Consider the following 24585-nt stretch of genomic DNA (forward strand, 5'->3'; position numbering starts at 1 on the left):
AGAGGGAGAGGACTCAAATCAATAAAATGAGAAATGAAAAAGGAGAAGTTACAACGGACACCGCAGAAATACAAAGCATCCTAAGAGACTACTACAAGCAACTCTATGCCAATGAAATGGACAACCTGGAAGAAATGGACAAATTCTTATAAAGGTATAACCTTCCAAGACTGAACCAGGAAGAAATAGAAAATATGAACAGACTGATCACAAGTAATGAAATTGAAACTGTGATTAAAAATCTTCCAACAAACAAAAGTCCAGGACCAGATGGCTTCACAGGTGAATTCTATCAAACATTTAGAGAAGAGCTAACACCCATCCTTCTCAAACTCTTCCAAAAAATTGCAGAGGAAGGAACACTCCCACACTCTTTCTATGAGGCCACCATCACCCTGATACCAAAACAAGACAAAGATACTACAAAAAAAAAAAAATTACAGACCAATATCACTGATGAATATAGATGCAGAAATCCGCAACAAAATTCTAGGAAACAGAATCCAACAACACATTAAACAGATCATACACAATGATTAAGTGGGGTTTATCCTAGGAATGTAAGGATTCTCCAATATACACAAACCATTCAATGTGATACACCATATTAACAAATTGAAGGATAAAAACCATATGATAATCTCAATAGATGCAGCAAAAGCTTTTGACAAAATTCAACACCCATTTTATTATAAAAACTCTCCACAAAGTGGGCATAGAGGGAACCTACCTCAACATAATAAAGCCCATATATGACAAATCCACAGCAAACATCACTTTCAATGGTGAAAAACTGAAAGCATTTCATCTAAGACCAGGAACAATACAAGTATGTACACTCTCACCACTATTATTCAACATAGTTTTGGAAGTCCTAGCCACGGCAGTCAGAGAGGAAAAACAGGAAAGGAATACAAATTGGAAAAGAAGAAGTAAAACTGTTACTGTTTGCAGATCACATGATACTATACATAGATGATCCTAAAGATGACACCAGAAAGCAACTAGAGCTAATCAATGAATTTGGTAAAGTTTCAGGATACAAAATTAACGCACAGAAATCTCTTGCATTCCTATACACTAACAATGAAAGTTCAGAAAGAGAAATTAAGGAAACAATCCTATTCACCATTGCAACAAAAAGAATAAAATACTTAGGAATAAACCTACCTAAGGAGGTAAAAGACCTGTATGCAGAAAACTAGAAGACACTGATGAAAGAAATCAAAGATTTCACAGACAGATGGAGAGATATACCATGTTCTTGGATTGGAAGAATCAATATTGTGAAAATGACTATATTACCCAAAGCAATCCAGAGATTCAATGCAATCCATATCAAATTACCAATGGCATTTTTTTACAGACCTAGAACAAAAAATCTTAAAATTTCTATGGAGACACAAAAGATCCTGAATAGCCAAAGCAATCTTGAGGGAAAAACACAGAGCTGGATGAATCAGACTCCCTGACTTCAGACTATACTACAAAGCTACAGTAATCAAGACAATATGGTACTGGCACAAAAACAGAAATACAGTTCAATGGAACAGAATAGAAATCCCAGAGATAAACCCATGCACCTGTTGTCAACTAATCTATGACAAAGGCAGCAAGTATATACAGTGGAGAAAAAACAGTCTCTTCAATAAGTGGTGATTGGAAAACTGAACAGCTGCATGTAAAACAATGAAATTAGAACACTCCCTAACACCATACACAAAAATAAACTCAAAATGGATTAAAGACCTAAATGTAAGACCAGACACTAAAAAATTCTTAGAGGAAAACATAGGAAGAACACTCTTTGCCACAAATCACAGCAACATCTTTTTTGACTCACCTCCTAGAGTAATGGAAATAAAAACAAAAATAAACAAATGGGACCTAATGAAACTTAAACACTTTTGCACAGCAAAGGAAACTACAAACAAGACAAAAAGACAACACTCAGAATGGGAGAAAATATTTGCAAACGTATCAACAGACGAAGGATAAATCTCCAAAATATATAAATAACTCATGCAGCTCAATATTAAAAAAACAAACAGCCCAGTCCCAAAGTGGGCAGAACACCTAAATAGACTTTTCTCCAAAGAAGACATACAGATGGCCAGGAAGCACATGTAAAGCTGCTCAACATTACTAATTCTTAGAGGAATTGCAAATCAAAACTACAATGAGGTATCACCTCACACAAGTTAGAATGGGCATCATCAGAAAATCTACAAACAACAAATGCTGGAGAGGGCATGGAGGAACGGGAACCCTCTTGCACTGTTGGTGGGAATGTAAACTGATACAGCCACTATGGAGAACAGTATGGAGCTTAAAAAACTAAAAATAGAATTACCATATGACCCAGCAATCCCACTACTGGGCATATACTCAGAGAAAACCATAATTCAAAAAGACACATGCACCTCAATGTTCATTACAGCACTATTTACAATAGCCAGGTCATGGAAGCAACCTAAATGCCCATCAACAGACGAATGGATAAAGAAGATGTGGTACATATATACAATGGAATATTATTCAGCCATAAAAAGGAATGAAATTGGGTCATTTGTAGAGACATGGATGGACCTAGAGACTGTCATATGGAGTGAAGTAAGTCAGAATGAGAAAAACAAATATCGTATATTAACGCATATATGTGGAATCAAGAAAAATTGTACAGACGAAACGGTTTGCAAGGCAGAAATAGAGACACAGATGTAGAGAACAAACTTATGGACACCAACGGGGGAAAGAGTGGGTGGGGGGGGTGGCAGTGGGATGAATTGGGAGATTGGGATTGACATATATACACTAATAATGTATAAAGTAGACAACTAATAAGAACTTGCTGTATAAACTAACTAACTAACTAAAATGTTAAAAAAATAATGCTTAGACTAAATGCAGATCCTCCCCTAGGCACTCTGACCCTAAAAAGAAAAGCCAAGAAATTATGAGTAAGTCCGCAGCAGACAAGGGACATGCTGCTCTGGGCCAAAGCAAGGCAAGCCCACTGGGCACCCACATGAGGCCAACATATTTCTTTTAAGGGTGTTTTTACCCTATATATGCCCTGCAGCTTATGTTTAAATTTCAATAACTCAGCAACTTTGACATTATTCCTTTAGGTATGAAAAAGTGATTGGACCGTAAGACACAACTGCTAGCTAAAATGCACTTGCTTTAAAAAAATATTTTAACTCAATTTTGAGTTATATAACCACAAAAGAAAAGAACTAAACCAGCAAGCAATATTGTGGGGAGACAGACATGACCTTCAGATCATTTAAAACACGTGTTTTTCTCTTTCACGAACTGGCTACATCTCTCATTTTCTCTAAGGCAGTTAATACTATGATATTACCACATAAATATTGGTGAAAATTACGATAAGTATTGGTGAGTAACAAATCTTGGGAAAGTATATCTCATGGTAAAAAGAAATGTCCCTTATTCCATAATAATTCTGATGCGTATACTTCTGTTGATATGTCCCTGAATTACATGCTAGATACTCTTCACAAAGAAATTTACCTTTTCTTTTCCAACTGGTTTGGCTACAAACGTAGAGAAAGCCACACTAACAAGTTTCTCAATGCCAGTGAACATGTCCTGTACTGTGACCTTGATGCTGATCTAAAAAGGAAAGAAAAATAAATTCAAAACTTTTCAGCCATCTAGACAACAGATGAGACTGCAGCATTCAAAATTCATTTATGCACTTCACCATTGTTTTGTTTTTTGAATAAAACCAGCATTTCAATTTACTTTTAACCAATACTGTCCTCTCAATGATTTTCTATAAAATTGGAAAAAATTTTCTTTCTGTTTATAGAAAAATATATATTTACCATGGAAAATTTGGTAAGTATAAAAATAGATAAATGATAAAGATGGAATCTGACAATCGAGAGTAAATATTATCAGTAATTCCATCACTCAGATTAATAGTTGCTAACCTTTATATAAAATTTCTTCCAGTTTTATATATATACATATGTATGAAATGTATCTATATATAGTTGTGTCTGTGTGTGTATACACACACACACAAAAGATTATCATACTGTATTTACAATTTTATATTATAATGAAATTTTTTGGCATTTATGTGATAAGCATTTTCTAATCCCACTATTACTAAATGTGCTTTTGAAAACAAGATATTAATGAATTCCTTATAGCCCATCAGAGAGATGCACCATAACTTTTTTTTTAATCTTTAGTCTGAGTTTTATAACCAAGATGACATGGACAGAATGTTATTTGCAGTCATGTTATTTGCAGCTTTGTTTTCTCTTTCAGGAGTTTTATTTTTCAGGAATAGCAAGAAAGTAGTTGAGACATTTTATGGTGACACCACAGTGGACTGGATTTCCCCATGTGAAGAACTCTGAAGCTCTGGTCCTCATGATCACACATTGCAGAAGTGTAGGTAAACTCGGGAACATAGCCCAGAGAAATAATACTACCTTCTTGAAATAGTGGGCAACCTCGGGCATCTTAGTTCAGCACTGTGTTATCAATGATAATATCTATTTCTACATCTTCGCCAAGTACATCACGCACAAAAATAATCATCAATCGGTGATTCACTTAACTTATGAAACCAAATTAGTATTTGCATGGTAAACATAAGTTAACTAGATGGTGATTAACCAAATTTAAACCATCCATTTCCAACCCCCAACAACTCTCAACCCCACATAGCTTTCTACTTTCAGAAAAATAGGCAAATGAAAAATAGAACAGACAACTAATAGTAAAAACAAAGCAACAATTCTGGAGAGTTAAAACAAGTTCCAAACATTGTCTTCTATTAGAACAGTTAATTTAGTTATGTACGATGGCCAAATATCTCGAAAACATATGCCAGGGAGAATTTCACTTTGTGTCATTACAGAGTGGGTCAGATTGGAATTACATCCTATGAAAACAACTGGAAAATTGGACCAAGTATAGGAAGTAACTATTTTCACACATAGGACAACAGACAACACAGACCTGTGATCTCCAAGGAAAGGGAGGTAAATGAAGGGAGCACTTGCATTTCCTGGGTTCTCAGCCTGCACATAATTCCCAGACTATGACCAAGGAGGGGAAATGGAAACTTGCTGAATTGAAGAACCAGAAATCAAGGAGATCAAGGCAGCTGAGATTATCCCAGAAAGGAGGGAGCTGCAAAAGGAAAGAATTCCAGGTATGTGCATATTGTTCCTGTTGAGTGTTTGGGTTGATACCAGTCTGAGCATGTGTAGGGTGAAATCCGACAAAGCCAGAAAAGAACAGCTTCTGAGGAAGAAACAGTTATTGTAAGGTAAACAGTTCCAAGAGCTCATACAGCGCTAGGAATCTGGTGTTCCCTCCAGCCAGACCTCAGTGAATACACAACACATTCATAGAGGCCATAGAAGACCACAACTTAGTAGAGGAACTAAATTAGCCCTAGATGGGGCTAGCATTTATTTTTCTTAAGATAAGAAATCTGTGCTTTCAAACTCACCGGGTTCTTTTCGTAGCTTTTAGTCAAACTTCCTCTGGAAATTCTAGCTGCTATCAGGGAATAGGAAGAAAGGAGAAAAGCAAGGGAACTTTCATCTGTGTATGGGCTGAATATAAAGGAGAGTGCTGTCTCTCAGGGGAAAGGCTAGACCCAGAGGCTACTGTGAGGCAAAGCTCAAGAGCCCCATAGCTGAGAAATCAGGATCCAGAAGCACCATCATAAACTGTCTCTGACAGAGCTCATTTTATCCACGTTTTTATTACCTTTCTGATTTCTTCAAGTTTTTTTCTATTCTGTTTATAGACATACTGGGAGAAAGTGACTAAATCAGGGTAAAGCCATCACCATAGCTGTGGTTATTGCCAAAATAGTTCTTCTATGGGTTGATTTGTGTCCCTCACCAAATCTGGTACCTCAGAATGTGACCTTACTTGAAAATAGGGTGTAATTAGTTGAGATGAGATCCCTCTAGAGTAGGATGGACCCCTAATCCAATAATGACTGATGTCCTTATAAAAAGGGAAAATTTGGGGGTGGTGCCTTCAAGATGGCAGAGGAGTAAGACATGGAGATCACCTTCCTCCCCACAAATACATCAAAATTACATCTACATGTGGAACAACTCCTAAAGAACACCTACTGAATGCTGGCAGAAGACCTCAGACTTCCCAAAAGGCAAGAAACTCCTCAGGTACCTGCGAAGGGCAAAAGAAAAAAGGAAAAACAGACAAAAGAATAGGGACGTGACCTGCACTTTGTGGAGGGAGCTGTAGGAGGAAAAATTTCCACACACTAGGAAGCCCCTTCACGGGCAGGGACAGGGGTGGGGGGGGGAAGCTTTGGAGCCACGGAGGAGAGCTCAGCAACAGGGGTGCAGAGCGCAAAGCGGAGAGATTCCCACACAGAGGATCGGTGCCGACCAGCACTCACCAGGCCAAAAGACTCGTCTGCTCACCCGCCGGGGCAGGCAGGGGCTGGGAGCTGAGGGTGGGCTTTGGAGGTCACATCCGAGGGAGAGGACTGGGGTTGGCTGCATGAACACAGCCTGGATGGGGGCTAGTGCGCCACAGCTAGCTGGAGGGAGTCCAAGAAAAAGTCTGGACCTGCCTAAAAGGTAAGAGACCATTGTTTAGGGGTGTGTGAGGAGAGGGAATTCAGAGCACCGCCTAAATGAGCTCCAGAGTTGGGCGTGAGCCGTGGCTATCACCGCAGGCACCAGGGATGGGCATGAAATGCTAAGGCTGCTGCTGCAGCCACCTAAGAGCCTGTGTGCAAGCACAGGTCACTATCCATACCTCCCCTGCCTGTGCAGCCCGCCACTGCCAGGGTCCCATGATCCAGGGACAACTTCCCCGGGAGAGCACACGGCGCACTTCAGGTTATTGCAACGTCACACTGGCCACTGCTGCTGCAGGCTTGCCCCACCTTCCATACCCCACCTACCCCCAGCATGAGTGAGCTAGAGCCACCTAATCAGCCGCTCCTTTAACCTTGTCCTGTCTGGGTAGGGAACAGATGCCCTCAAGAAACTTACACGCAGAGGCGGGGTCAAATCCAAAGGTGAACCCCAGGAGCTGTGCGAACAAAGAAGAGAAAGGGAAATTTCTCCCAGCAGCCTCAGAAGCAGCGAATTAAACCTCCACAATCAACTTGATGTACCCTGCATCTGTGGAATACCTGAATAGACAACAAATCATCCCAAAATTGAGGTGATGGACTTTGGGAGCAGCTGCAGATTTGGAGTTTGCTTTCTCCAAATAATTTGTTTCTGGTTTATGTTTATCGGAGTTTAGTATTTAGAGCTTATTCTCATTGGTAGATTTCTTTATTGATTTGGTTGCTCTCTTCTTTAATTTTTTTTTTTTTTTTTGCAGCATGCGGGCCTCTCACTGTTGTGGCCTCTTGTGTTGCAGACCACAGGCTCCGGACGTGCAGGCTCAGCGGCCATGGCTCACGGGCCCAGCCGCTCCGCGGCATGTGGAATATTCCTGGACTGGGGCACAAACCCGCCTCCCCTGCATCGGCAGGTGGACTCTCAACAACTGCGCCACCAGGGAAGCCCTAATTTTTATCCTTTTTCTCTTTTTGTGAGTGTGTATGTGTATGCTTCTTTTTGTGATTTGTCTGTATAGCTTTGCTTTTGCCATTTGTCCTAGGGTTCTGACTGTCCATTTTGTTTGTTTGTTTGTAACTATAGTTTTTAGCGCTATAACCAACTTTTTTGGTTTGGTTACTCTCTTTTTTTAATTTTTTATTTTTAATAACATTTTATTCCTTTTTTCTCTCTTCCTCCTTCCCTCACTCCATCTCTTCCTTCCTTCCTTCCTTTCTTTCTCCCTTTTCTTCTGAGCCGTGTGGCTGACAGGGTCTTGGTGCTCTGGCTGGGTGTCAGACCTGAGCCTCTGAGGTGGGAGAGCCGAGTTCAGGACATTGGTCCACCAGACACCTCCAAGCCCCACATAATATCAAATGACAAAAACTCTCCCAGAGATCTCCACCTCAAAGCTAAGACCCAGCTCCACTCAGCGATCAGCAGGCTACAGTGGTGGACACCCTATGCCAAACAACTAGAAAGACAGGAACACAGACGCACCCATTAGCAGAGAGGCTGCCTAAAATCATAATAAGTTCACAGACACCCCAAAACACACCACCAGACGTGGTCCTGCCCACCAGAAAGACAAGATCCAGCGTCATCCGCCAGAACACAGGCACCAGTCCCCTCTACCAGGAAGCCTACACAACCCACTGAACCATGCTTACGCACTAGGAGCAGACACCAAAAACAACGGGAACTATGAACCTGCAGCCTGTGAAACGGAGACCCCAAACACAGTAAGTTAAGCAAAATGAGAAGACAGAGAAATACACAGCAGATGAAGCAGCAAGGTAAAAACCTACCAGACCAAACAAATGGAGAGGAAATAGGCAGTCTACCTGAAAAAGAATTCAGAGTAATGATAGTAAAGATGATCCAAAATCTTGGAAATAAGAATGGAGAATATACAAGAAACGTTTAACAAGGATCTAGAAGAACTAAAGAGCAAACGATGAACAGCACAATAAATGAAATTAAAAATTCTCTAGAAGGGGCTTCCCTGGTGGTGCAGTGGTTGAGAGTCCACCTGCCGATGCAGGGGACACGGGTTCGTGCCCTGGTCCGGGAGGATCCCACATGCCACGGAGCGGCTGGGCCCATGAGCCATGGCTGCTGAGCCTGTGCATCTGGAGCCTGTGCTCCACAACGGGAGAGGCCACAACAGTGAGAGGCCTGCATACCATTTAAAAAAAAAAAATCTCTAGAAGGAATCAATAGCAGAATAACAGACAGAAGAATGGATAAGTGACCTAGAAGATAAAATAGTGGAAATTACTACAGAGCAGAATAAAGCAAAAAAAAAAAAAAAGAGAGAATTAAGGACAATCTCAGAGACCTCTGGGACAACAATAAACACACCAATATTTGAATGATAGGGTTCTTAGAAGAAGAAGAGGGGAAAAAAAGGGACTGAGAAAATATTTGAAGAAATTATAGTTGAAAATTTCCCTACTATGGGTAAGGAAATAATCAATCATGTCCAGGAAATGCAGAGTCCCATACAGGATAAATCCAAGGAGAAACATACCAAGACACATATTAATCAAACTATCAAAAATTAAATACAAAGAAAAAATATTAAAAGCAGCAAGGGAAAAGCAACAATTAACTTACAAGGGAATCCCCATAAGGTTAACAACTGATTTTTCAGCAGAAATGGCAAGCCAGAAGGGAGTAGCAGGACATATTTAAAGTGATGAAAGGGAAAAACCTGCAACTGAGATTACTCTACCCAGCAAGGATCTCATTCAGATTCAACAGAGAAATTAAAACCTTTACAGACAAGCAAAAGCTAAGAGAATACAGCACCACCAAACCTGCTCTACAAAAAATGCTAAAGGAACTTCTCTAGGCAGGAAACACAAGAGAAAGAAAAGACTTACAATAACAAACCCAAAACAATTAAGAAAATGGTAATAGGAACATACGTATCAATAATTACCTCAAATGTAAATGGATTAAATGCTCCAACCAAAAGACATAGACTGGTTGAATGGATACAAAAACAAGACCTGAAAGAACAAGAAATGTCTATTTAGGTCTTCTGCCCATTCTTGGATTGGGTTGTTTTTTTTGATATTGAGCTGCTTGTATATTTTGGAGATTAATCCTTTCTCAGTTCCTTCATTTGCAAATATTTTCTCCCATTCTGTGGGTTGTCTTTTCATCTTGTTTATGGTTTCCGTTGCTGTGCAAAAGCTTTTAAGTTTCATTAGGTCCCATTTGTTTATTGTTTTTATTTCCATTTCTCTAGGAGGTGGGTCAAAAGATCTTGCTGTGATTTATGTCATGTAGTATTCTGCCTATGTTTTCCTCTAAGAATTTTATAGTGTCTGGTCTTACATACAGGTCTCTAATCCATTTTGAGTTTATTTTTGTGTATGGTGTTAGGAAGTGTTCTAATTTCATTCTTTTACATGTAGCTGTCCAGTTCTCCCACCACCACTTATTGAAGAGGCTGTCTTTTCTCCATTGTATATTCTTGCCTCCTTTATCAAAGATAAGGTGACCATATGTGCATGGGTTTATCTCTGGGCTTTTTATCCTGTTCCATTGATCTATATTTCTGTTTTTGTGCCAGTACCATACTGTCTTGATTACTGTAGCTTTGTAGTATACAATGGAGTCAGGGAGCCTGATTCCTCCAGCTCCATTTTTTTTTCTCAAGATTGCTTTGGCTATTTGGGGTCTTTTGTGTTTCCATACAAATTGTGAAATTTTTTGTTCTAGTTCTGTGAAAAATGCCATTGGTAGTTTGATAGGGATTGCATTGAATCTGTAGATTGCTTTGGGTAGTACATTTTCACAATGTTGATTCTTCCAATCCAAGAACATGGTATATCTCTCCATCTGTTTGTATCACCTTTAATTTCTTTCATCAGTGTCTTATAGTTTTCTGCATACAGGTCTTTTGTCTCCCTAGGTAGGTTTATTCCTAGGTATTTTATTCTTTTTGTTGCAATGGTAAATGGGAGTGTTTCCTTAATTTCTCTTTCAGATTTTTCATCATTAGTGTATAGCAATGCAAGAGATTTCTGTGCATTGATTTTGTATCCTGCTACTGTACTAAATTCATTGATTAGCTCTAGTAGTTTTCTGGTAGCATCTTTAGGATTCTCTATGTATAGTATCATTCCATCTGCAAACAGTGACAGTTTTACTTCTTCTTTTCCAATTTGTATTCCTTTTATTTCTTTTTCTTCTCTGATTGCTGTGGCTAAAACTTCCAAAACTATGTTGAATAATAGTGGTGAGAGTGGGCAACCTTGCCTTGTTCATGATCTCAGTGGAAATGGTTTCAGTTTTTCACCATAGACAATGATGTTGGCTGTGGGTTTGTCATATATGTCCTTTATTATGTTGAAGTAAGTTCCCTCTATGTATACTTTCTTGAGGGTTTTTATCATAAATCGGTGTTGAATATTGTTGAAAGCTTTTTCTGCATCTATTGAGATGATCATATGGTTTTTATCCTTCAATTTGTTAATATGGTTTATCACATTGATTGATTTGCATATATTGAAGAATCCTTGCATTCCTGGAATACATCCCACTTGATCATGGTGTGTGATCCTTTTAATGTGATGTTGGATTCTGTTTGCTAGTATTTTGTTGAGGATTTTTGCATCTATGTTCATTAGTGACATTGGCCTGTAGTTTTCTTTCTTTGTGACATCTTCATTTGGTTTTGGTATCAGGGTGATGGTGGCCTCGTAGAATGAGTTGGGGAGTGTTCCTCCCTTTGCTATATTTTGGAAGATTTTGAGAAGGATAGGTATTAGCTCTTCTCTAAATGTTTGACAGAATTCACCTGCGAAGCCATCTGGTCCTGGACTTTTGTTTGTTGGAAGATTTTTAATCACAGTCTCAATTTCCGTTCTTGTGATTGGCCTGTTTGTATTTTCTATTTCTTCCTGGTTCAGTTTCAGGAGGTTGTGCATTTCTAAGAATTTGCCCATGTCTTCCAGGTTGTCCATTTTATTGGCATATAGTTGCTTGTAGTAATCTCTCATGATCCTTTGTATTTCTGCAGTGTCAGTTGTTACTTCTCCTTTTTCATTTTTATTCTACTGATTTCAGTCTGCTCCCTTTTTTTCTTGATGAGTTTGGCTAATGGTTTATCAATTTTGTTTATCTTCTCAAAGAAACCTCTTTTAGTTTTATTGATCTTTGCCTATCATTTCCTTCATTTCTTTCTCATTTATTTCTGATCTGATCTTTATGATTTCTTTCCTTCTGCTAACTTTGGGTTTTTTTGTTCTTCTTTCTCTAATTGCTTTAGGTATAAAGTTAGGTTGTTTATTTGAGATGTTTCTTGTTTCTTGAGGTAGGATTGTATTGCTATAAACTTCTCTCTTAGAACTGCTTTTGTTACATCCTATAGGTTTTGGGTTGTTGTGTTTTCATTGTCATTTGCTCCTAGGTATTTTTTGATTTCCTCTTTGATTTCTTCAGTGATCTCTTATTTAGTAGCGTATTGTTTAGCCTCCATGTGTTTGTATTTTTTACAGATTTTTTCCTGTAATTGATATCTAGTCTCATAGCGTTGTGATCAGAAAAGTTACTTGATACAATTTCAATTTTCTTAAATTTACCAAGGCTTGACTAGTGACCCAAGATATGGTCTATCCTGGAGAATGTTCCAAGAGCACTTGAGAAGAAAGTATAATCTGATGTTTTTGGATGGAATGTCCTATAAATATCAATTAAGTCCATCTTGTTTAATGTATCATTTAAAGCCCGTGTTTATTTATTTTCATTTTGGATGATCTGTCCATTGGTGAAAGTGGGGTGTTAAAATCCCTTACTATTATTGTGTTACTGTTGATTTCCCCTTTTATGGCTGTTAGCATTTGCCTTATATATTGATGTGTTCCTTTTTTGGGTGCATTAATATTTACAATTGTTATATCTTCTTCTTGGATTGATCTCTTGATCATTATGTAGTGTCCTTCTTTGTCTCTTGTAATAGTCTTTATTTTAAAGTCTATTTTTTCTGATATGAGAATTGCTACTCCGGCTCTCTTTTGATTTCCATTTGAGTAGAATATCTTTTTCCATCCCCTCACTTTCAGTCTGTATGTGTCCCTAGGTCTGAGGTGGGTCTCTTATAGACAGCATATGCAGCTCAATATCAAAAAAGCAACCCAATCCAAGAATGAGCAGAAGACCTAAATAGACATTTCTCCAAAGAATATATACAGATTGCCAACAAACACATAAAAGGATGCTCAGCATCACTAATCATTAGAGAAATGCAAATGAAAACTATAATGAGTTATCACCTCACACCTGTCAGAATGGCCATCATCAAAAAATCTACAAACAATAAATGCTGGAGAGGGTGTGGAGAAAAGGGAACCCTCTTGCACTGTTGGTAGGAATGTATGTTGCTACAGCTACGATGGAGAACAGTATGGAGGGTCCTTAAAAAACTAAAAATAGAACAACCATACGACTTACCAATCCCACTACTGGGCATATACCCTGAGAAAACCATAATTCAAAAAGAGTCATGTACCCCAATGTTTATTGCAGCTCTATTTCCAATAGCCAGGATATGGAAGCAACCTAAGTGTCCACTGAAAGATGAACAGATAAAGAAGATGTGGCACATATATATAATGGAATATTAGCCATAAAAAGAAATGAAATTGAGTTATTTGTAGTGAGGTGGATGGACCTTAGAGACTGTCATACAGAGTGAAGTACATCAGAAAGAGAAAAACAAATACTGTATGCTAACACATATATATGGAATCTAAAAAAAAAATATTGGGTCTGAAGAACCTAGGGGCAGGACAGGAATAAAGACGCAGACATAGAGAATGGACTTGAGCACCCGAGGAGGGGGTAGGGTAAGCTGGGACGCAGTGAGAGAGTGACATCGACATATATACACTACTAAAAGTAAAACAGATAGCTAGTGGGAAGTAACCACATAGCACAGGGAGATCAGCTCAGTGCTTTGTGTCCACCTAGAGGGATGGGATAGGGATGGTGGGAGGGAGATGCAAGAGGGAGGACATATGGGGATGTATATATATATGTATAGCTGATTGACTTTGTTATAAAGCAGAAACACACCATAGTAAAGCAATTATACTCCAATAAAGATGTTAAAAAAATTTTTTAATAAAAAGGGAAAATTTGGACACATAAACACACACACACAGGGAGAACACCATGTGCAGATGAAGGCTGAGATTGGGGTGAAGCAAACCACTGGCAAACCACCAGAGGTTAGGAGGGAGGATGGGGGCAGATTCTCTCCCATAGGCCTTGGAAGGAACCAACCCTACTGACACCTTGATTTAGGACTGCTAGCCTCCAGAACAGTGAGACAATTTCTGTTGTTTAAGGCACCTAATCTGTGAAATTTTGTCATAGAATCCCAGGAAACAAATGTAAGTCCCTACATGTCTTTTGTGCCCAGAGATCAAAGGGACTGCTACTGAGCAAGCTACAAGTTGCAACATGGGATCCATGAACTCCTTTCCTGCTATTTTAACCTGGATAGAGACTTCAAAATCTCCCAAGAATTTTGTATTCATAGCTATAATAAAGAAAAGAAAACCAGGTAGGTGAAGAAGAAAAATCTAAGCTTCCCTTCTTGCTCCAATTACTCTGCCTTTCAAAAACGAGTTAATCGTGGGGCTAGTTTTCATTATAGGTGAGGAGATAGGGAACAAGTAGAATTAGAATAGTAATAGAGTCAGAATAATTAAGAAATAAAACCTACACCTGGCAAAGAACCAAGGGAGTGCCCTCCCTTGTATGTTTACTTTGTGTATATCCTTTTATGTAAAAATAGTTCATTGCATCACATTTAATTTTAGTAGCAGGGAAACACAGGCTTATTATTTACCTGTGAGCCTGACTACAGATTCAAGGGCCTTCTGAAATTGAGAATCATATGAACGCCAAGTTATTCCAGGCCTCCTCCTCTCTCCTCTGTAAACAATGAAGAAATGAGCACCAACAGGCAGAAGGAAGAAAAGGGAGCCTCTTACCTCCATGCTTGTGCTGAACGCTCTAGTAACTTTCGCTTTGATGGTTATAACTTGTCCAACTCTAGATAAAAAAAAAAAACAGTAATTCTAGCACATCTCATTTCAGACTTGGAGATTCACTTAAATGTGTGTGCCATAGAACAGTTCCACCTTATGCTGATAATGTTCATGCATGAGAAACTCAATAACATAACGAGACAGCACTAAAAATAGATACTGATTATTGTAAGCCACACAAGAGTTAGCTGACTACCTCTTTTTAACAGAAAACGGCCTTTGCAAAGATGGTGTGCAAAATGATTTCCAAATCTACAACAGATACTTGACTGTACCACAGCTGTTTGGTTAAGAGAAAACGAACACACATGCAAACCTATACAATTGATATTTTTAAATGTTGGTTAACAAATAAATGGTAAACATACAAGCAAGCAAACAAACTGAATACCTTCACTCGGTTTACAGGAGCCCTCAATGTTGCCAGATGATCCATTCACTCCACATTATTACTGGGACTCTGGTTATGTAACCCTAGTTGTTTCAAAGCTTTTGTGTTCTGGCCCTTCAGTCACCTAAGGGTCTACCCAATATAAGCCTCCTCAGTTTTTCTCCCTGACTTCAAAGTTGAACTACATTCTCACTATTCTTCTCAATCTTCTGTTTCAGGGGAAGAAAAATAGATCTCTTCCAGACCTCTTTCTTTACCCGTGCCCTTGATCCCATCCTACTCTTACCTTTCCTCCTGCACCATGGCCTGGCTTAGGCAGCTCTTTCCTCTTTTGTACCCTCAATCTCTGCCCCTTCCTTGACTCCTTATCAGTCTGTGAAAATGTTCAAGGCTTTTCCTTGCTAAAAATCTTTCTCTCAAGTTTATTCTATCACAACATTTTTTTCTCTTCTCCTCTATATTTCTCCATATTCAAACTTCCTAAAATAATCTTTTTCTTTTTCCAGCTCATACATTTAACAAATGTTTACTGAGTTACAACTAGTCCTGGCACGAAACTAAGACCTCAGGATACAGTGATTAACAAGATAAGGTTGATGACATCAAGGAGACCAGTCTTCACTTGGGACATCAGGATGCAGACAGATGAAGTGCAACGCTATGAAATTTTTCAAAAGGAAGAAAGAATCAAGTATTGCAGAAACACCCAGAAGTGACTAATGTGAAAAGTCAGGGAAGGAGCCATGGAAGAGGTAACATCTGAGATGGATCTTAAAAGATTAGGATTTTGTCAGGTTCAGAAGTTTGGGGGTTTCATTTCTCATTCACTTCTCAGCCACTCAAATCTAGCTGTTGCTTCCACATCTTACTCCTGATATCTCCGAAGTCACTTCCTAACAGCTAAATCCAAGGTCTTCTCTCATTTAACAGCATCAATCAACCTCTTTCTTCAGGAAACCTTCTCTTCCCTTGGCTTCCAAAATACTGTTCTCTCTTCATTCTCAGTTTTCTTCACTGATTTCCCTTTCTTAATCCATTCCTTAATGGTAGCCATCCACCAAATTTACGTTCTTTGTTTTTTCTCATTTCGGCCTCTTCCTGAAGACCTTGTTCTCTTCCACAATCCTATCATCTTTATAGAGATGATTCTCAAATCTAAATCTTTAGCCCGAACCTCATTCTTGAAACACAGAGCCATATTTTCAAACTTCTCTCAGCAGATTCAGCTAATGGTTATGGAGGCCCTACCTGGCTGAGTGATAGCTGCTTACACACACATTACCTAATTTAACTTAATCCCCACACTTAGCACATGCAAACCCAAACCAATTTTCTCTTTTCCTTAAACTTGTTCCTCCTAGATTTCCTAACTCTGTTTGGTAAAGTTTCTAGCAGAAATTTACAGTGATAACACGAGGCAGAGAGTCCCTCTTCAAAGCTACTGTAGTACTTTGTACTCATATACTACCAAAATCTTCCACCTCTGCCTGTCAGACTCTGAGGAGGGGAAGCATCTTGCCACTTTTTTTTTGGCCACACCATGTGGCATGTGGAACTTTCCTGACCAGGGCTCAAACCTGCTCCCCCTGCAGTGGAAGCGCTGAGTCTTAACCACTGGACCACCAGGGAAGTCCACCTTGCCACGTTTTTGTCTCTTTTGTGAACTCTGCCCTTCCTTTAAAAGCAGGAGACATTCTGCTTTTCATTCTGCTAAAATCCCAAGTAAAATCAATTTCATAGCATGGCATTCAAGGTCTTCTGTTACCCAGACCCACAGTGCTGCTGGGGCATCATCTCTGCACGCCAGGCTTTTCCTAAACACCCCCCACTTCTTCCCACCTCAATGCTTAGGCTCTTACATGTATGTACCTCATCTTGTGAAGTCCTTTTCCTATTCACCAGTGAAAATCTATACCTCATTCAAGGCCCACATTAAATACTACCTCCATCATGAAACTCTCATTGGTTCTCCAGTCAAAATGTACCTTTTATCTACCCCACAGAATTTATATCTCACCCTAGGCATGCATCCTATCATATTTTCTATTCTGATGACTATGTATTTGTCTGACTTTCTTACCAGACTGAGTGACTGCCACACTTCAGTATTGTGTCATAAACATTCACATATTCTATTGAACCTAGAGCAGTACTTTTGGTATATTCAATATATATTGTGAATTGAAAAAATATCTAATATGGGACTTCCCTGATGGCACAGTGGTTAAGACTCTGTGCTCCCAATGCAGGGGGCCCGGGTTCGATCCCTGGTCTGGAAACTAGATCCCACGTGCATGCTGCAACCAAGAGTTTGCGTGCCACAACTAAGGAGCCCGCCTGCCGCAACTAAGACCTGATGCAACCAAATAAATAAATATTTTTAAAAAATCAATATAGTAAAAAAAAATAATATGGGCTTTTAAACAAATTGTATGGCTTTCTATATGTAGCTTTTAATTTTCTTTTTTTAATGGTGCAGGTCCCATATATTTTAGTGGCCACAAATCCTTTCTGATAACACAAACACAAAATGGTTCAAATGGCAAACCACACTTTAATGATGAGGTTACTAGTTAAGTCTAAGTTACAGAATTTAGGATTGGAAAGTACATAATAGATGTTTTATTGCAATATACTGTTGGCATTCCTAAATTTAATAATGGTGCTTTAATCTATTCCCAAATAAGTTTGGATTTTCAGTAATCTGTAATTGTGTTGAGATACAAACACATGTCAACTTTTTCTACTTCAGGAAAAATCACATAGCTAGTATCTGTGCTTAGTCAATAGACCCAATAGACCTTTGTCTATATCTACAAGTCTCTAGAATGTCAAGGGCTCTTTCACTGACACTGCTGCTGCCTATGAGAACAAGCATTATGAGATGTTCAATAAAGGTTGCTGATCACAAAGATAGAAGAAGTGGGTTGGAGAAAGCACTGGATAGAGCATAAGAAGATACAGGCTCTAAGTGTCCTCTGTCCTTTGGCTGGCTCTGGGCCTTAGGCTTCAGTTTCTTATCAGTACAAAGAGATGATTGGGTTGAGTTCTAAAGGTCTTTCCATATCTATGATTCTAATGCCTACCAAAAATTTCTTTTGGGTTAGCTTTGGAGATATAACTTCTTTATGCATGTCGTTTTATTTAACTTAATTTTGTTTGTATATAAATGAATAAGTGCCAAATAGATAAATGTAAGCTGGAGGTTGTAGAGATGAAGTGGGCATCTCACTGGACAGACTACTTAGGGTTTTGAAAACAGGTGGCAGCTACCCTGTGGTCCTTGAGAACCATCCCAGACTAGAAACAGATGATCTTCTCTCTTCCTTTTTCTAAACATAACATAAGAAAAAGGAAGAGAGAAGATCATCTGTTTCTAGTCTGGGATGGTTCTTTTAGGATCAAGATATTCAGAAAGAAAAAAAAGAGATACATAAAATCAGATAAATTAAGTAAAACCATATAACCCTAGTTTATTACAGTTATTAATGTAACCTCTTTAAAAAAATAATTCCTAATTCTGTCCACCAAAAAGGCATAGAAATAATGACCAACCCTGCATCAGTGAGCATGTTAAACAGGTATACAATGAGCAGATACAAAATGTGGTAAACGCTATAGGACAAATGACCAGGTTTCTTTAAAAAACAAATTGCAAGAGAAAAGAAGAAAGGGAAATTTTTATGTTAAAGGTCATATCAGCCATATTGGATCCTGATTCAATCCATAGACCAATTGTTTAAATTAAAAAAATTTTTTTTGAGACCATTGGGAATGATAGTTTTTCTTAATGGTATTGCAGTTACGTTACTATGTTTTCTAAAAGAGCCCTGATCTTTTAGAAATATATACTGAAATATTCAGAGATGATGTCTGGGATTTGCTTCAAAATAATCCAGGTATGTGGGGGAGTATGGAAGGGTATTGATAAAACAACAGCATTTATGAGTTGATTATTGTTGTAGTTAGGTGTTGGGTCCTTGGGGATACATGGTAGTATTCTCTCTACTTTTGTATATGGTTGAAAGATTTGTGTATCTTGAAATTTTCTACAATAAGAGATAGTAAAACATATACACACTCCTACACATAAAATGTTTTTCATAATTTAACACCTCTACTCAGATGAATTAATGTTTACCCAACAACCTAATGATGAAATTCACCATCATAGAGATACTTATTATCATTAATAGTAAAGGAAGGAGCCATTCAGAACCAGCTTTTAGAAATCCTGCAGTGCCTTATACCAGAATGCATTTAATGCTGAGAGCTATTTCTCAACAAAATCAGGGCTGTAAATTTACACTTAATAGTATTTACTAAAAGTAGGTCCTGAAATTATTATTATGTTTTACTGATTTACATTGGTTCAAATGTTACTTATTAACAAATCGGATCCCTGACTCCAAATGAGTACGCTTAGGTGCCACAAATACATGTTGTAAATGAACCAATAAACCCAGGAGAAAGGTGTGATAAAGCAATGCCACTTACCTAGCTGTCTCCTCAAATTGTATGTCATCCACTGAGGCTGTAACACAGGAAACCCCAGCATGTTTTTCAGCTTCAAAAAATAGGTTAAAAATGGGCTGCATTAATAGTTATTTTAAAATATTTCAGCATGCAGGAAAAGGAATAAAACAAGTGGATTTATTCTAGTAACTCACCCTCTTATGCAGTATAGGACCACGGTGCCCACACTTCTGGATGAACTGGATTGATAACAGTTCCTTTGCTCAATAAGTTATTTTTCTACTGCATGGAAATTACTGTACTTTCTCCGAAGTTTTAACTTATACTGTCTTTGATTTGAAATTCAGCACCAATACCCAGCATATCTAGCTATTCAGATAGTACCTTTAGTAAGTTGGTGTCAAATTTAAATATTTTGTCAGGTACTACCCTTCTTTCGTTTAAAAAAACAATGCATCAAAGCTATATCTATTATCCCACGTAACCAGTAGCTGAATATATTTAAACCACTTAACCAGTGCAAGCACTCAACAGTGTGGAAGACCTTAAGTTCATACCCCAAATCAGAGAGAAACTTGTCTGGGCATCAGAGAAATAGAGATGGGCACATAGTAAGTATTTAATCAATATTTATTATTTATTACTACCAAATTCATATGAAATTCACTATGCATTAATTATGTTGGAGGAGAAAGCATTGAGTAGGGTGAGAGAGATTAGGGAAGCACTCCAGTTATTTCCATGTTCCCTGCCTGCATTTATTTATTTATTTATAATATTTATTTATTTGTTTATTTATTTATTTATTTTTGGCTGTGTTGTGTCTTCGTTGCTGCCCTTGGGCTTTCTCTAGTTGCAGCAAGCGGGGGCTACTCTTCGTTGCGGTGCACGGGCTTCTCATTGTGGTGGCTTCTCTTGTTGAAGAGCACAGGCTCTAGGTGCATGGGCTTCAGTAGTAGTGGCACATGGGCTCAGTAGTTGTGGCTTGCAGGCTCTAGAGCGCAGGCTCAGTAGTTGTGGTGCATGTGCTTAGTTGCTCTGCGGCATGTGGGATCTTCCTGGACCAGGGCTTGAACCCGTGTTCCCTGCATTGGCAAGCGGATTCTTAACCACTGTGCCACCAGGGAAGTCCCTCTGTCTGCAGTTAATTTGTTGAGATTTTTTTTTTTTGATTGTTGGTTTTACTTTATGTAAAAGTATCCGAATTTTTCCTCTTTGGGAAAAATCTTGACATGTGGTTTTTCCAGAATTTCATTTTGAGGGACAGTCAGTTAAAACCCAAACAGACTGCATTAGCTTTTTAAAGACATTTTAACTCCATTTTAATTTTGGAGACTTCACTCCTGCTGTCATATTATGAAAAAGAGACAGTGAATTATATTGAATTTGCATTCTTTGTGTGTAGTGGATTACTTTAATTGCAATATATATTGATAGTCCCAGGTAAAGTGATATGAGAAAATACTCCAGAGAGCAAGTATTTAAAACATTCCTCCCTATGATCTAATTCTGTAGAAAACTGGACATTCTGGTTTTACTAGTTGGAAATAACTATTCTTCCAAATATGCAGATAACATAAACTGAGTTACCAGAAAACTAACCATAGCAGAACTCTGTGTGTGAGTGATGGAGCGGGGGAAATGGGTTTCCCAGTTCTAAAGTTCAATTAGAGGAAGGAAACATAAAAGTATTAGACTCTAGAAAGTTGGGTTCAATTTAATTCAGTATATCAAACATTTGTTAAATTCCCATTGATTTCCAGACACTGAGCTGTTATCAGTCCTATCTTTTAATGAGTCTACTCAGTGACAGAGATCTAGCCATAGTCAATAAAGTGTTGACTAAAGGGTATGTAATAGACATTCATTCTGGTCACCTGACATGAGGGTATGATATGTTGAGTTTATTAAACTATTCTTGTAGGTAAAGTGTTACCATGTACACCAACATGAGTTACCAAATTTTGAATGATTTAAATGATAACTAAAGTGCAAAAACAAATAAAAGACTAAATTTTTATTGTATATATTGGGTGTCTTCTATGTATATATAGCACAAAGAAACATAATCATAATAATTATGATTTATTATTGGCCTGGCACTGAGCTAAGTATGCATATCAATTACATGAGGTTGATACTGTTATTAGTTCTGTTTTACAAAAGAGGCAATTTTGGCTTATAAAAATCAAATACATTGTTCTAAATAGTTATTTTTACTACAGAAGCAACAGGAACTCTGAGAAAAGAAAAGACCAACCAAGGAATGCTCCCTAGAGAAGTACTTGGCTGAATATGGGATTCAGGAGCTCAACTGCCATGTTTTACATTATAGACTTTCAAGGGCCATTAAATTAAAAATGAAAAATTAAAATATGGGGAACCAACACAGGCCACAATTTTTACATGTGTTTATTTTCTTTTCACAAGTGTGACGGATATGAATTCAACAGGACCAGTCTGTTATGGTTCTTGGTTTTGATTGCCCTTCATGCAGTATGCCAGTAAAAGTGGAGAAACCCTAAAGCTATTTCTGATTTCCTGGGGAAACTGAGAGAAGCTGAGGAACAGCTAAGTGGATATAGTCCAGGTATGATGACTGATAAAAATGACGGTGGCTTCATTCATTCTTTCTTTTAACTAATATTGATTGAACACTTGTGCTATGCCAGCCTCTCTGTAAGGTGCTGGAAATATAAAACAGCTACTATCCCTATTCTCATGGAATCTAGTGAGGAGCCAGACATTAATTAAATGAATACATAATAACAAAATGAGTTAGGTGATCTGAAGGAAACATGGATTTTGTGAGGGTCTGTAAACTGAGGAACCACACCTAGGTGGCATGTCAGGGAAGGTTTCCCTGTGGAGAGGATGCTTGAAGTGAGATCCGAAAGATGAGAAGGAGTAAAACAGATGTGTGTTGTGGAGGAGAGCAGGGAAGGGCTTGCTGGGCAGAAGGAACAGTGACTACAAAGGTCCTGGGATTTTTGTGGCAAAAATGCAAAAAGCAAGAAGGAGAGTAGGTAAGATAAGGCTGAGGGGAAGGCTGAGGATAAACCATGCACAGGGCCTTGAAGCTCTTGGTTGACAATTTTTATAATATTTAGTATTAAAGATATTGTTTCAGTATCTTCTGGTCTCCAGATGAGGCCGGTGGCTAATTCTAACAAGGTCAGTGGCTAATTCTAATCATTGTTTTCCTACAAGGATTAACATTAACCGTGTTTCCAAACCAACTTTATCATAAAGGTTTCTTCAATATTGTATTATTAGTAATATAACTATTAAGGTCCACAGTAATTGGTTATCAATTGACTCCTGCTGTGATCCGAGTTTCCAAAGGTGTAAAACCATAGAAATCTTAATGAAAATTGCAGGAGGGCAATTGTTTCTCCATTATAGGACAGAAGCACTAAGTGAGGTAACTTTAAAAGTCACATCAATATTCACATAATGAATTCAGTTGCCATGGCAATAGGCATGGCAACTGAATAATTTCTATACTTGTTTCTCATACATGTGAATTACTTTTATATTCATGTCTCCATTATTGTTATTATAACAGACCTCAAATCCTGATAAAAACTGTTAAGACAGAAACCAAACAGACCTATCAACAAACAGAAAATAAACAGATTGGCATCAGATATATGACTGAATTTTGCGGGTGGTTAACACACAGGGGATTAGAAACTCTGTGCACACTCATTGAAGAAAACAGGAAATTGTAATCAGCTGAGCTTTACTTTTGTCCTGTATAAAATAAGAGTCCTGGGATACACGATCTTAAGCTCCTTCCAGCTCTAATATTTTATCCTAACGTATTTTACTTAAAATGTACATTTGCTGAGTCTATTAAGTGCCTTACGCAAAGCCTGGCTTCCTTTTAGAAATGAGATTCCAAGTTCTGGACCCATCCATCCAATTACCCATCCATATAATCAGGAAGTTTTTATTTAGTGCTTACTTATTAAGTGCTTACTAAGCTTCAGTTTACATGCTAATTGGCCAGGCAGGAAATAAAAGGTGAACATATATGTACACAAAGTAATTACGGATTGTGCTAAGTGGTGTGGAGGAATTTGGAAAGGGTGTTGTGATGAAAGGGTGCAAATGTAAAGCAGGTAGTTAGGAAAGACTGCTCTGCATAAATGATATTTAGTGGAGATAGAATGCATGGAAAGGGCCAAGAGAAGAGTGTAAAGGCAAAAATAACAGTAGGTGCAAAGGTCCTTCGCAGAGACTACATGACGGTGTGGAAGGCAACAAACTGAATTCAGAAGCAGATATAAGAGGTGAGTGATGTATTAAACTAGACATTAAAGAGATTTGCAGAAATGTAAACCAGTACTCTAAGTACATTTTTGTTCTTGCTGAAAATATAGTTATTTTACAATAAAAATATGTAATGGGTTTTTGTTCTTTTCAAATGAATTATTTTTTAAAATTTCGCATATGGTAAATATGGATAAAAGAACAAACACGAAAGCTCTCTGGGGGTCCTCATTTATTTTATGGGGTAAAGGAGTCCTAAGACTAAAAGGTTTGAGAACCACTGGTCTAGGTCATTCCCAGTGTTGGATGAACAATCTCAATCATTACTTCCCAGCTGCACGGGGTTTAAAGCTCTGTCAATACCCTCCTCTTCTTCCTTCTCCCGCCTCACCGATCAGGGGTCCTGGTGTGACAGCATCCCGACCTCTGCCGTCCGGACCCCCGCCACCCCGCATCCCCACATCCCCACATCCCAGCCCGCTTCCCATTTCCCAGACACGCCCCTCCGCTACACACACTGGGCCCCACCCCCACTCAGGGCTCCTCCACACCAGACCCCCGGCACCCTGGGTCTCCCCCATCCTACCCTCCCCTTCCAGCACCCCTACCCGCCAGGCAGGCGGCAGCGTCGATCCACTTGAGCAGCTGAGCGGCGCTCAGCTCTCCGCGGAGGTTGGCGTGCGCGGGCTGGATGGCCTGGCTCACGTGCACCTCGCCGGGCGCCGGCCGCTCCAGCTCCATGGCTGGTCAAGAGTGCGAAGCAACC

The 24585-nt window shown here is 38.7% G+C and overlaps 2 protein-coding genes across 11 annotated transcripts in view; one reads left to right on the plus strand and one right to left on the minus strand.

Moving 5' to 3' along the window:
• The window catches only part of ACOT12 (acyl-CoA thioesterase 12), a 47712-nt gene extending 23152 nt beyond the window's left edge, over positions 1 to 24560 (minus strand). The window contains exons 1-4 of the mRNA XM_060295966.1: positions 24428 to 24560; positions 19563 to 19632; positions 14618 to 14678; positions 3538 to 3639 (exon numbers count right to left, since the gene is read on the minus strand). Of these exons, the coding sequence (XP_060151949.1) occupies positions 3538 to 3639; positions 14618 to 14678; positions 19563 to 19632; positions 24428 to 24560 (366 nt within the window). The remainder of the gene's footprint in view (positions 1 to 3537; positions 3640 to 14617; positions 14679 to 19562; positions 19633 to 24427) is intronic.
• Positions 1 to 24585, plus strand: part of ZCCHC9 (zinc finger CCHC-type containing 9) — a 77342-nt gene that overhangs the window by 40363 nt on the left and 12394 nt on the right. For 7 of the 10 annotated variants that reach the window (XR_009563393.1, XR_009563402.2, XR_011377323.1 and 4 more), the window contains 7 exons: positions 4309 to 4438; positions 4907 to 5203; positions 7015 to 7215; positions 7381 to 7593; positions 14041 to 14184; positions 15572 to 15817; positions 21972 to 22131. The gene's annotated coding sequence lies outside the window, so the exon portion shown is untranslated. The remainder of the gene's footprint in view (positions 1 to 4308; positions 4439 to 4906; positions 5204 to 7014; positions 7216 to 7380; positions 7594 to 14040; positions 14185 to 15571; positions 15818 to 21971; positions 22132 to 24585) is intronic. The other 3 variants (XR_009563395.2, XR_009563394.2, XR_011377324.1) reach the window with 3 other exon arrangements.

The sequence above is a fragment of the Globicephala melas genome, chromosome 3, assembly GCF_963455315.2.
Source record: "Globicephala melas chromosome 3, mGloMel1.2, whole genome shotgun sequence".
Classification (NCBI taxonomy): domain Eukaryota; kingdom Metazoa; phylum Chordata; class Mammalia; order Artiodactyla; family Delphinidae; genus Globicephala; species Globicephala melas.